Source organism: Python bivittatus, unplaced genomic scaffold, assembly GCF_059951505.1.
Source record: "Python bivittatus isolate LINGU-HERP-01145 unplaced genomic scaffold, Pbiv_v1 ctg000220_np1212, whole genome shotgun sequence".
Lineage (NCBI taxonomy): Eukaryota > Metazoa > Chordata > Lepidosauria > Squamata > Pythonidae > Python > Python bivittatus.
Window position 1 is genome coordinate 24,857,896 of NW_028277048.1, and position 13,119 is coordinate 24,871,014.

The 13,119-nt window shown below is 36.3% G+C and overlaps 1 protein-coding gene across 2 annotated transcripts in view; it reads left to right on the plus strand.

Moving 5' to 3' along the window:
- The window catches only part of ASIC1 (acid sensing ion channel subunit 1), a 176,493-nt gene that overhangs the window by 152,566 nt on the left and 10,808 nt on the right, over positions 1 to 13,119 (plus strand). For both annotated transcript variants that reach the window (XM_088138169.1, XM_007432606.3), the window contains 4 exons: positions 658 to 785; positions 1,354 to 1,504; positions 12,132 to 12,188; positions 12,303 to 12,456. In XM_088138169.1, coding sequence (XP_087994295.1) covers positions 658 to 785; positions 1,354 to 1,504; positions 12,132 to 12,188; positions 12,303 to 12,456 — 490 coding nt within the window. The remainder of the gene's footprint in view (positions 1 to 657; positions 786 to 1,353; positions 1,505 to 12,131; positions 12,189 to 12,302; positions 12,457 to 13,119) is intronic.

Sequence of the window (13,119 nt, forward strand, 5' to 3'; positions counted from 1 at the left end):
GCTGTGCTCTTTACAAAGCAAGTTAATCCTTTGTAAATAAGATAGAGTGCACTATCACATGCATGCCCACACATTATGAGAGAGTGTAAAATTGTGTATCAAAACAATGCCCTTCAAAAGTATTTTTTAATTTAAAAAAATACATGGAAAACTGGCATGCTCCAAAGGAAAACCTCAATTTCTAGCATCATCTTTATTGATCAGAATGCCTCTGGGCTTCCTCAGACAATGAAAACAGGGAGGGGGATTGGAGCCCAGTGTTTTGTTTGGAAGCATGCCCAGCTGCCCAGAAAAATGATAAAAGGTAAGTCTAGAGGAAAATTCAGTCTGCACACTCATCTGTTTGCTGATAAATAAATGTCTGTAACTGATTTCACCAATTCTGCAGTCATTTTGTGAAAACACCCAAAACACTCTCCCAAAAGTCTAATTGCACCCACTGGCCCAGAAAGATTGTTAATCCCTAACATAGGGGAAATTATGGCAGGTGTGTTGTGAGAGGACCTGCCCTACATGCCCCTGTGACTTCAGCATTATGCTCCTCCTTGTCTGCCAGGTTACATCTCTTGGTTTCCCTGAGGATTGAAGGGTGTCGCAATAAGAGAAAGGGCCCACCTCAGTTGCTCTTACCATGATTTCTATTTCTCTGTGCCACAGATGAGACCTCCTTTGAAGCTGGAATTAAAGTGCAGATCCACAGCCAGGATGAGCCACCCTTCATTGACCAGCTGGGATTTGGGGTGGCACCTGGCTTCCAAACATTTGTGTCCTGCCAAGAGCAGCGGGTAAGATGAAGACACATTTACTCCATTTAAGATATCTTCTGGTATCCATACTAGAGAGACAGAATGGTTTTAAGGCACTGGGCTAGGACCAGGAGCACCCAGGTTCAAATCCACTCCCAGCCATGGAAGCCCACTGAATGACTCAGTATTTCTCAGCACAACCTACCTCACAAGGCTATTACTATGAATAAAAATTGGAGGAGGTGTTATGTATGCTGCCTTGAGATCCTAGAAGAAAAGCAGGATAATTAGTGAATGTAAATTGGAGCAAGGAAAAAACAGAAGTGTCCAGGCAATGCTTTTTCTTCCATTCTCCTTTGAGAGGAATGCTTTAGATTGAAACATCCCTGGAGATCTAATCAAGGGATCCAGGCTGAGGTCAAATGGTTAGTTAGCTATTGGTGTATCATTTACCTCTTTGTGTATTTATTGCTGCCCTATTTCATTTGTAAACTCTACTGAGTCTATACGTGTGATATAATCATTATGGGCCAAATGGAGCTCTTCTTTTTGTCCTAGAAAAGAGTAGGGAGATACTGACTTTCTCATTCTATCCCCTTTTGTTCAGCTTATCTACCTTCCCCCACCCTGGGGTGACTGCAAGTCAATGACAGTGGAGTCTGAATTCTATGATACCTACAGCATCACCGCTTGCCGCATAGACTGTGAAACCCGCTACTTGGTGGAGAACTGCAACTGTCGTATGGTGCATATGCCTGGTAAGAAGGAAGGACAAATCAGGAGGGAAGTTAAGGACCAGAGTCCATAGCAGGTGCAAAAAGGAAAACATTTAAAAATTTAAAAACCATTCACCGTCTTAGAAGGGATTATTGAGACCTTTGGAAGATGAGAGCACACTCCTAATGTCCACACTATTTTGGTATGTAAATGGTGGGCTGGCCTGCCATATCTACTTGTGTAACAACAGGCAGCCTATGTTAATACCTGCAGAACCCAACTGGATTAGATATCTTCTTTAGGGCGGTCTCCAGAGTGAATCTGGAATATAGAGGACAACTGAAAGACTTTAATAGATGCAAGGGAACTGCAGAATCAAAAAGCTAATATTCCTCAGTTGGACTCATCTCCCAATTTTGCATTCTCCAGGATCACTGCTTTGTATTCAAAGTAGTAACGGAAATATTCCTGAAATAAGGTTCATCCCCCTGAACTTAAGATTCAGTCTGAAGCAAGAAGGGGCGGGGGGGAATGACTATTGACAGTAAGTATAGACACATTAGGACATACTAGTACATCAATAAAGGGGGTCAACCAGATGCTGTACTGAAACTCTGGATAGCCTAATAATCCTCTGCTCAGCTTCCGTCCTACTCTACGCGTGGTCAGCTGACTGCTAATAGTGTTGGACAGCTCCTTTTGCAGTCTCTAAGGTGGAGAGAGCTATTGCCAACTCATGAACATGTATTCTCACAGCAAACACCAAGGTCCAGAATTTTAACCAGGTCAACTGTTTCTGTTTAATAAGTAAGCAGGAAACAAGAGTCAGACTGAGTCATAAAGCACAAGATTTACATGCAGAAGATCCCAGTTCAGCAGCTGGGCCTCCAGTTCTAAAAATCTCTGGTAGCAGCATTAGGATTATTGTTGCAATCAAAGCCAATATTGCACTAGGTGAATCAATATGAGAATACTCCATATGTTAATCAGCATAATATATTCAGCTGTGGAATTAACTTGTAGGTTTTCAATTCTTTAGATGATGAGGATGAGGATGAGGATGAGGATGAGGATGAGGAGGAATATCCACACATATGCACATATATACCACCTTTCCTCTCATAGGAACTCAGAGCAATGTACAAAAGAATATGAAGCAATCTTCATTAAAAGCTATTTGATAAAACAATAAAATAAACTCTCATAAAAATCAATACAATAATTAAAACTATTCTAAATGTAGAATGGATATCATGCCAGCTGGTATCTTATTTGTTACCTTTTGATATACATAATTCTTTAAATAAATTCAAATTGCGATTACATAGCACTTTAAATCAGACACCACCAAATGTTCCTTCTTTTTAATGTTCAGGCTGAAAGCAATGCTTTTGGGCAAGGACATTCATTCCCCTGTTTTTCAAAACAACCCAATCCTTTAACCTAGTATTTTGCTACTGTTTCTGTTGCTGTTTCTACACCATTTTGCTGTATTACCTTCTTCATGTGAGTAAACCTGGCAAAACTGGTATCATATACTTGACTTCATGGCAGCTAATAAACAGCCCAAGTTGGTGACATGATGACATAACTAAGCTCCAATTGAACCACCTGTAAGTGAAAGAAATGCTGAAATCATATGAACGTTCCTTAAAAAACTGAAGCGAATCATATCATTACATGTTAGCTTTTTCCAAATTGTTGGCTTCCACTTGTTTTATTATAATTTCCACCATGCCCTCCCAGAATAATAATGGTAATTCATATGGTAATATGTACTCCATCTGGTCTGTGCTATGTAGCTAAACAACTCTAGCTCCTTGGAAGTATCATTGAAGCATAATAAACTACATTCAGAATGAAGGCGCTACTTCCTCAGTACATTAATATTTTCATACATTTTCAAAGTAATTACCAACATTGTCCCAAAACAATAAAAGTAAGGCCTTTTAGGGTTGCTGAAAATATTCTTTAAAAGTGCTCCTTATTATGGTTCATCTCTAATTATGACTTTCTCTAATTGCAGCCACTCCCACTCTTTAGTACTAAGGCATGATTTAACAGATCCCAGGGCCCTTTCAACCAACCCACCTTGGTCTGTACAGGGACTTTCTTATTAATCAGAAAACCTTTTCCAGATATGTAATTAGCATAATCAAAACTAGGAAGTGAATTAATTATTCTAGTCAGCTGCATCTCCTGGAGAGGAGTAGGCAGAAGAATAGTGCAAACGTAAGATTTTTTAATTATTATTTTTAATTACAAAAAGAAGAAAAAAATACATAAAAGTGGTTTAACAAAAAAGTGAAAAAAAATACAACAAAGAGAAAAAAAGTTTTAATATGTCATTATAACAATAAACAATTTCAATTCTATATATACTTCTCTAATACAAATATTATTCAAGTACATATATATTTCTAATAGATTTATATGACTATCATGGTTTTTTTTAGCCTACTGTATTTTATATAAATGAGACCCATATTTCATTGTACTTGTCCATACAAAGTCTACGTCTATAGGCAATCCACTAATAAGTGGCAAGTGCAATCAGATCTTCAATCCATTAATAAATGGAACCATACATTTATCTTTCAAATGTTGCAGTATCAGTCTTTTGGCCATAGTAAGGGCACAGAGAATCCATTTACATTGTCCAGATGTCAAATTCCATGTACTAGTTATATAGTTCAAAAGAATATTATCCTCTGAAAATTTTAGCTTTTGTCACACAACCGTATTTATATAGTCCACTACTTTCTCTAAAACTTTAGAAACATATGCTTTAAAGAGGCATTGTCCTTATTACATCTCCAACAAAATGCTGTTTTTGACAATCCTTTTCCATACAGATGTAATGGAGTCCAATAAATTCTAAATATTTTTTGCTGTATAAGTCGTAGTTTAAGGCCCACTGACATTTTCGGTATAGAAATTAAGACACTCTCCCATTGTCTAGGCAATACAGAAACCTCTAATTCTTTATTCCACTCATCTCTTAACATCTACATATCAAATTGATTTATTGATAACAAATATCTATAAAAACTAATCGTATTTTTTTAAAAAGGATTTAACAAGTTGTTCTAATATCTCAGGTGTCTCAGAAACTGAAAATGCTGCTGGTCCAAACAATGTTGTTAACAAATGTTGTAGTTGTAAATATTCCCATTGGGTTACATCTGAATGATGATATTAATCTCTTAAGACAGAGTACATTAAAAATTCATCTTCATCATCTATCAGTTGGTTTGAAGTCAGTATCCTCATTTCCATCCAATTTTTCCAGATCACCATCTTTTCCCCAATTTTTAAAGTTGGGTTTCCCCATAAAGTCAATTTGGCATGGGGAAAAAGGGTCAAATCTTTTTTTTATTAGACATTACGTTCTATAGCTTTCTAACTGACAAAATTGTTTCCAGAGATATTAGAGTTTTAGTATATTTAGATTCTAATACTGTCCATCTGACCAAAGGTGTTATATATGTATATTCCAAAGTTGCCCAAAACAGAAAATTAACAGCACTTGTTGGCTTCCAGTATTTAATACTTGAACTTAGGTAAGCATGATGATATAGCTCCAGATTTGGAAGACCGAATCCTCCCTCGCTAACTGATAATTGCATTTTCTGTAAAGAGATTCTCAGAACTGAAGAACCCCATAGAAATTTTCTAAACAAAGAATTTATTTTCTGGAAATATTTTCCAGATATAAAAACTGGAATTCCTCTCAGAATATAAATTAGTCTGGGAATAATATTCATTTTGAGAGTGTTCACCTTTCCTCAAAGGGTGAGATTTAATGACTCCTATCTATCGATATCTGAAGAAACTTCTCTCTATATTTTATTTATAGATGTTGCTGAGTTATATCCTACCTAACATACCTAAATATTTAATAGATTTGGTACAAATATGGAATTGCTATTCCTTAAATGAATGGGTAACCAAATTTTCACCTATTGGCATCAATTCTGATTTGGACCAGTTAATAGAGTTACCTGCTATTTTACTAAGGGCATCTATTCTTTGCATCAACACTGGAATAGTAGTGTGAGGTTTAGAAATAAACCAAAGAATGTCATCTGCAAATAAAACCAATTTGTGTTCAGCTGAGTTGTGTACTACTCCGTAGATCTCCCTGTGTTGTCTAATAGCACAAGCCAAGGGTTCCACACAAATGTTAAGAAGCAAGGATAAAAGTGGACATCCTTATCTAGCTCCTCTAAATAGTGGAAAAGTAGGAGAAAACATACCATTAACCTTCACTTTAGATGTGGGCAACTCATATAATATCTGAACCCATTTTATAAATTCCAAAGGAAATCCAAATCTATTTAGTACGGCAAAAATATACTGTTTATGTATTTTGTCAAAGGCTTTTTCAGCATCAAATGACAAAATTACAGATTGATCTTTGTTTTTATTTAAGTCTATTAAATCTACAACTAACCTAATGTTGTCTGCTGCTTGCCTAGTTTTTATTAACCATGCTCGATCATTCTTAATAACATACTATATCACTTGCTGTAATGTATTTGCTAACACTGGTGTTAAAATCTTTGTGTTGACATTAATCAATGAGATTGGACAATAATTAGCACACTGAGTATGATCTTGACCTGCTTTTGGTATAACTGCAATATAAGCCTGATTAAATGCCGGTGATAAAATTCCCTTATCAAATATCTCTTCATATACTTGACAAAGTTTTGGCACCAAAAATCTATAAATGTTTTATACCACTAAAAAGGGAATCCATCTAATCCTGATGTTTTACCACTTGCCATTTTTAAAATTATTTGTTTAATCTAGCTCTCATAGTGGAGCAAATAAGGGTTTTTTTGTGTATCATCTAAATGTGGTAGGTTAATTTTATTTTTAAAAGCCTCTATATCTTCATTCAATTCATCCTCTAGTTTACTATATAATTCTGAATAAAATTTTAAAAATTGACAATATCCATTGAAGTTTTATACATTTCATCTCTTTCACCTCCAATGATTGGAATCATTGCCCTATCTTTCTTTTTTTTTTTTTTTGCTTTAAACAATTAGCCAAGATCTTACTAGGTCTTTCACCATTCTCCCAGTATCTCTGTTATAAGCATGTTAGCATAAATTCTATATGTTGTGATATTATAGTAGTTAATTCATATTTCTTTTTCTGTATTTCTCTGTACAAAACTGTAGATGAGCATCTAACCATCTGTGCCCATAAACGTTTCAGTTCATCTTTCAAATGATTTTCCCTTTTATTTTTAATCTTATTTTTGTTTGATCCATAAGCAATAATTCTATCTAGAATGTATACTTCATATGCTTCCCATTCAAAAATTTGGGCACTTGATGTTTCTGAATTCAAATCAAAATATTGTAAGGTCTCTACCCGCATTTGTTCTACAAATTCTTTATCATTCAATAGGGAAACATTAAGATACCAATTTCTTGATACCTTGACCGGTTTCTGAAACATACATTTCAAGGTGGTTGCACTATGATCAGATACATAACAAACATCAATGGTACATTCTTGAATTTGATGAAATAAAGTCGACAATATTAAGAAATAATCAAGCCTAAAAAAAATTCTGATGCACATTTGAATAAAATGTGTATTCTCTTTTAGTTGGATATATCAAATGCCAGGGGTCTACTAAATTCAATTCTTCCATAATTGTTTCCCTCACTAATTATTGTTTTTTTCCATGCCAGTGTATTTCTATCAAGCTCAGGATCCAATAGTTCATTAAAATCTCCTCCTATTATCAATTTATCATAAATACACTCATTCAAGTGTTGAAAACATTCATAAAACGTAGTAGAAGAATCTAAATTTGGTTCATAAACATTAACCATAGCTATTGCAGTCTCTGCTATTTTGGCCCACAAAATTAAATAATGCCCATTTGCACCAGTTATAACTTGTTGTACATCAATCGGGAATCCTTTTCAAACCAGAATGGCCACACCTTTAGCTTTAGCTGAAGTCTCTGTGAGGTAAACCTGTCCCACCCAATCTTTCATTAATAGAGATTTATCCTGTTCCATTAGGCAAGTCTCTTGTAGATAAGCAATATCTGCCCTTAACGATTTTAAATATGCTAAGATTACATTTTGTTTCTTGCATTCTTGTAACTCTTTACATTTAAACTGACTAACCTCATCCATAAATTTTATTTTGGCCCAATTATCAATATTCTCCCAATGCCAATTCATTTTATGACCTGTACTGTTTAGCAAATATCTAATAATAAACTTCTATATTTAAATATTTAACATATTTAACATATTTTCTAGTATTGCTCACAGATGTAGAACCTCCATAAAGACTCAACTTAACGTTCAAATACCATTCTTTTATATCTATATAGAATATGTACTTAAAGAAGAAAAAGAAAAACATGATTATGTGCATAAAAATTAAAAAACAAGGAAGTGACATTATAAAAAGATTAAAAGGAATCTTTAAAAAGAAAAAAATATATATGCAAAGGAGGAAGGAAAAGAAAAAGAAAAATCAAAGAAGTTGACAACTTCCCAAAAGGGATGGCGTAATAAAAATAAGCAATAGAGTTGGTGGTATGCCTAGGCCCACTATCTTGAAATAAGCAAAACAAACACAAATAGGAGTCCAGAAAAAAAAAAAATACTGACATATAGACTTTTAAACTGAGGCTTTTACCACAGGCAATTTCTGACTTCTTCTGGGCAGATTCCGTAAAATGAAACACAATCAAGCTTGTCTATCTGCAGATTTTAAAGATACAGTAGCATTCAAGGGATTATCAAATTTGTGAATCTGAATTTGATGATTAATGCAGAACGTATCTGGAATATGCATGAAATATTGAAGTTGTATTGATCTGGCAAGACTTTGAGCCTTTATAAACATCTTTCTTTTTTCTGAAACTTCTTCAGTAAAATCAGGATAAATTGATATCTTGCTTTCACTAGAGCCCTACTTCAAAGGAGACTTTACTGATTCCTGGCAAAAATATATACATAAAATCTCATATTTTGTGGTAACATGAATTGTACAATAATAATATTTGAACTAGTTCCAGTCTTCCTTCTCATTAAAGGAATTTTAATCACATGTTCAATTTCAACTGAAAAATCTGTTCCCAAAGAAAGGAGCTTTCTGAAAAAATCTTCCATAAATTCAGCCAGGTTTGATTGACTTGGAGGGTTTTCAATACCAATCACACATAGGTTTTTTTCTACGCAATTGTGACTCCAGATAAATAATTCATTTATCCAAAATATTATGACTGGCTTGAGTTATAGTCTCATGGGCATTTAAACAATCCTCATAGTGAGCCATTTTTTCTTGCATTGATTTGAAATCACATTTAAGCTCTGCCAGATCTTGTTGGATCAGCTTCAAGAGTTGTATATGAGCCAGGATCTCTTTTAGTAAAGTAGCAGAAGAATCCTCCTCCGCCATCTTGCCTAGCTCAGCAGATAGTGGCATAGTTGAAATTGAGCCAGCTGTTGAACGCTTAGGTCTAGTTGCCATTCCAATAGCTTGTTAAAATACTATGTAATGAAAAGTTTTATTTACCAAATGATGAAAGTCCTTATCCACACAGTCTGATAATACAGAAGTTTGAAAGCCTTTTAATCAGGAAAGAGACGAGAGATATGCCCTCACCCCGGCATCCCTAACAGGAAGTCATAGCACAGATGTATGATGAGAAAATGGGTGATGAGTATTTTTCAGATATAGGCTGAACCTGACTAGAGAGTGATATAGTATCATTATTTAGCATAGTTAACTGACAAGCAAGGGCATGGATCAGCGCAGAGATTTGAATTCAACTTTGCTTGTATAATGCAACATTGCATTCAGATTCAACGTCTAACAAGATTGCTTTGAGATACAAAGAAAATATAACCAATGGCAATATCTTCATTAACTCTATCATTTTTAGTTGGATACATTGTTGGACAATGTAGAAAGATAACAACCCATTTGCTCTCTGTTGAAGATTTAGGACCAGTTTCTATAACCAGAGCAGTTAAGCCCTAAAGCTTTTCCTGGATTATTTCAGGTGGGATACCTAGTATTTGAAAGGAAAATGTTTTCCCTTTTCAAAATGTGAGGATGGAAAGCACTAAGATCAGCTTTACTTCTTCTTGTTCTTTTTCTATGTCTAGGAAAAACATAGAAATATAGAATAATATCACTACAGGTAGTCCTTGCTTAATGACTGCCCTGTTTAGTGACTGTTCAAAGTTTCGACAGTGCTGAAAAAGTAACTTTATGATCAGTCCTTGCACTTATGACCATCGCAATGCCCCCACAGTCATGTGATCAAGATTCAGGCACTTCGCAACTGAATCTTGATCACATTACGACCATTGCAGCATCCTACTGTCGCATGATCAGTATTTGCGTGCTTCACAGCTGGCTTCTGACAAGCAAAGTCAATGGAGAAGCCAGCAGAAAATCACAAGATGTGGTCACATGATGTCTCGCTTAAGGACTGCATCACTTAGCGACAGAGTTGCCAGTCCCAGTTGTGGTAGGTATCCAAGGACTACCTGTATAGGGTTTTCTCTCATTTCTAGCTATACAATAGAATCTGGAACACAGGAGAGTCCTGGAGAAGGAATCTGGCAAACAGTTTCTGCATTGTGTGAATATTCCAAATATGAAAGCAACATCAGAGAGTGTAAGGCTGCTCACCTCAAAGGAGGGTTCATAGCCCAGTAATAGAGGACCTGCTTTGCACCCAGAAGGTTCCAGGTTCAATCAGTGGGTCTGAAAAAATGGTACATGAAAAAAATGGTGGAGAGCACTGCCAGTGAATGGCACTTCCCTCACTTCCTACTATATATTCCTAAAACAGGGTTAATTTCAACTAAATATATTTCAGCTTTAACTATGTATCACAAAGAAGGATAGAGAGGCAGCATTTCTTTTAACAACTTCTTTATCACAAAATCAAGATGGCCTCAAGTATACCTTGTCCTCCTTTCCATTCAAATATTTATATTTATTAGACTTCTTATAAAATCAATTTTTGTAAATACCATACGGGCACTTTAACATATGCCACTGACCTAAAAAAAATACATATTTACAACATTAACAATAATATCCAGAATTACAAAATTCTACATTGAAAACCTCCAACAGCATAATATAATACAAAGGCAAACATTAAAGCCTAAATATTACCTTATTAGCCCAAAAGGGGGAAAAACTGACTTAATTTGATTCCCCACCAAAGGAAGAGAAGACAGAAATATAAATAAATAAGTAAGTAAGTAAGTAAATATTTCTGTCTTCTCTTCCTTTGGTGGGGAATCAAATTAAGTCAGTTAATATATACCCCCACAAAAATCCTAGGTTCAATGTTTAGGTTTTGCACATTGCCAATTTTAGATGAAGCCAATCCTGGACTTTTCCCTCACCCAATAAATCTGTCCATATGACACACTTGTATGTAGATGTGCATATATTTATGAATGTATACATACTTGCCAGACACCATATTCCAAAAATAGAATGCCAAGATAAACAATAACATTCAACACCTTGAGCTCCTTAACAAAAGTTACTTAAAACTAACAAGTAAAGAACAGATGAAATAATTTAAATTGTTTGATTTTAAAATAAGACACCCTGTTTGTAAACTTTGGTCCCTCATTTGCACCCCTCAGTCTTTCTCATGAACAGAAATACACAGGTATGCCTATAAAAATTTCCCACTTCCAACAGAAGCAGTAACGCAGAATGGAGATGGGGTAAGGGAAGGAACTTGCTGCACTGGGAAAAAAAGGAACAAAAACGTGGGGAACAATACTGGAGATAAGTGAGGAACAGAGAGAGAGAGAGAGAGAGAGAGAGAGAGAGAGAAACTCTGTTTAGATCTTAAGGGTTGAAATTTGGCAGGAATGAGCCCTGCCCATCTCAAATCAAGTATTCAGCAGCTGCAATATCTAGATGCCTGAGGTAACCAAAAAAAAAAACATCCTCAAGGCTCAAAAGATAGCAATGTGGATACCAGCTGCATTTTCTGCAGGAGAGCCTTTCAGAGCCTGGATCCATCACACTCATTAGTTGTGCTTTCTGAACTATCTTCAAACACTGTTTCCAATGGGAAGTATTACGATAATTCAGACCAACACAGACTGCTGTAGTCTGTAGACAGAGCTTGTGATTTCTGCAGATAGATTCTGTACTTCTACATGGGTTCATACTGTAGTTACAATCCTTTTTGCATCTTCCTGGGATGTACACTCTCTATTAATTTGAATACCAGTTGAGTGTATGAGGTGGGAAGGGAAAAGGGACCATTGATCTCCCAGGTCCCTGCCCCACGAACATGCATCCTGTTCTTTCAGTTTCAAACTTTGCTGCACTGAGCAAAGCTCTTGATAGGAATTTTTACTTGTGTTCAGATGAATGGAAGTCAATGTCCTCTCATGGACTGTGGACATGAAAAGACAAAATCAAAGACCACCCCTATAAGCTTCATATATGGAGTGAGAAATCAAGCCTGTACAGTATTTGGGAAAGTACACCTAAACCTAAACCATAGAGCAGTAGTTTTTTGTTTTTGTAATAATCTCACATATATCTGTGAAGAGGAAAGGGCATAATAGCAGCTCACATCAAAGCATGATGACATTATTTTATGTTCTTTTGCAGGTGATGCCCCCTATTGCACCCCTGAACAGTACAAAGAATGTGCAGATCCAGCCCTTGGTAAGGACCTATTGACATCACCTCTCAAGTCTCTTAAAATGAGATATTATAAGCTGGTTTGGTATTGTACTATTTGAAATTATTGTGACTTCTCCCTTCCTTTGGGGCCTCCAGACTTCTTGGTGGAGCGAGACAATGACTATTGTGTATGTGAGATGCCTTGCAACGTCACACGCTATGGTAAAGAGCTGTCCATGGTGAAGATCCCCAGCAAGGCCTCAGCCAAGTATTTGGCCAAGAAATATAACAAGAGTGAACAGTACATTGGGTGAGTCTCTTTTCCTGACTGAGCTTTGTCCCCCTCATCCAACCCATCTACTACCACTTTTTCTGCACTTCCTCTTCCTGTCCCTCACTAACTGGCCAAAACAGAAACAATTAAGACAACAGCAACCACCATCAGGACAGAGCTGCAAGTATTGTCAGAGGCAACCCAGAGACTTAGGACTGAGAAACAGCACCAGAGAGAGGAAGATGAGGAAAGAACAGAAACACAGCCATGCAATGAAGAAGACACTGCTTGTCCCTTCCTTCATTTAAAAAAAAAAAAAAAAGGTCTTGTCTCTTATTAAGTGGGAGCTGTCCAGGACCTGAGAACATTTCTTCCTTTCCCAGCTGGTGAACGCAGGTGTTTGAGTACTTATGTGGTGCAGTCTCACATATAGATGAGGCCTCCCATCTCCTCTTCTGGGGCCACTCCTGTTCTTCTGGGGAAATGTCCTATGTATCCTGCGATGATTCCACAAACAGCTGCAGCCATCATTTCTGTGTGTCTGTGTGGGCCTGTGAGTGTGTATACGTGTTCTCAGTTCTGCAGCAACGCATGCAGGTTTTTCTGGGCTGATATTAGCTAGAACCCCAAACCTGAGCACAGGGCTAGTCACAAGATTCTTCGTGGGCAGATTTCAGACTTTGGCTTCCTTTCACTTCC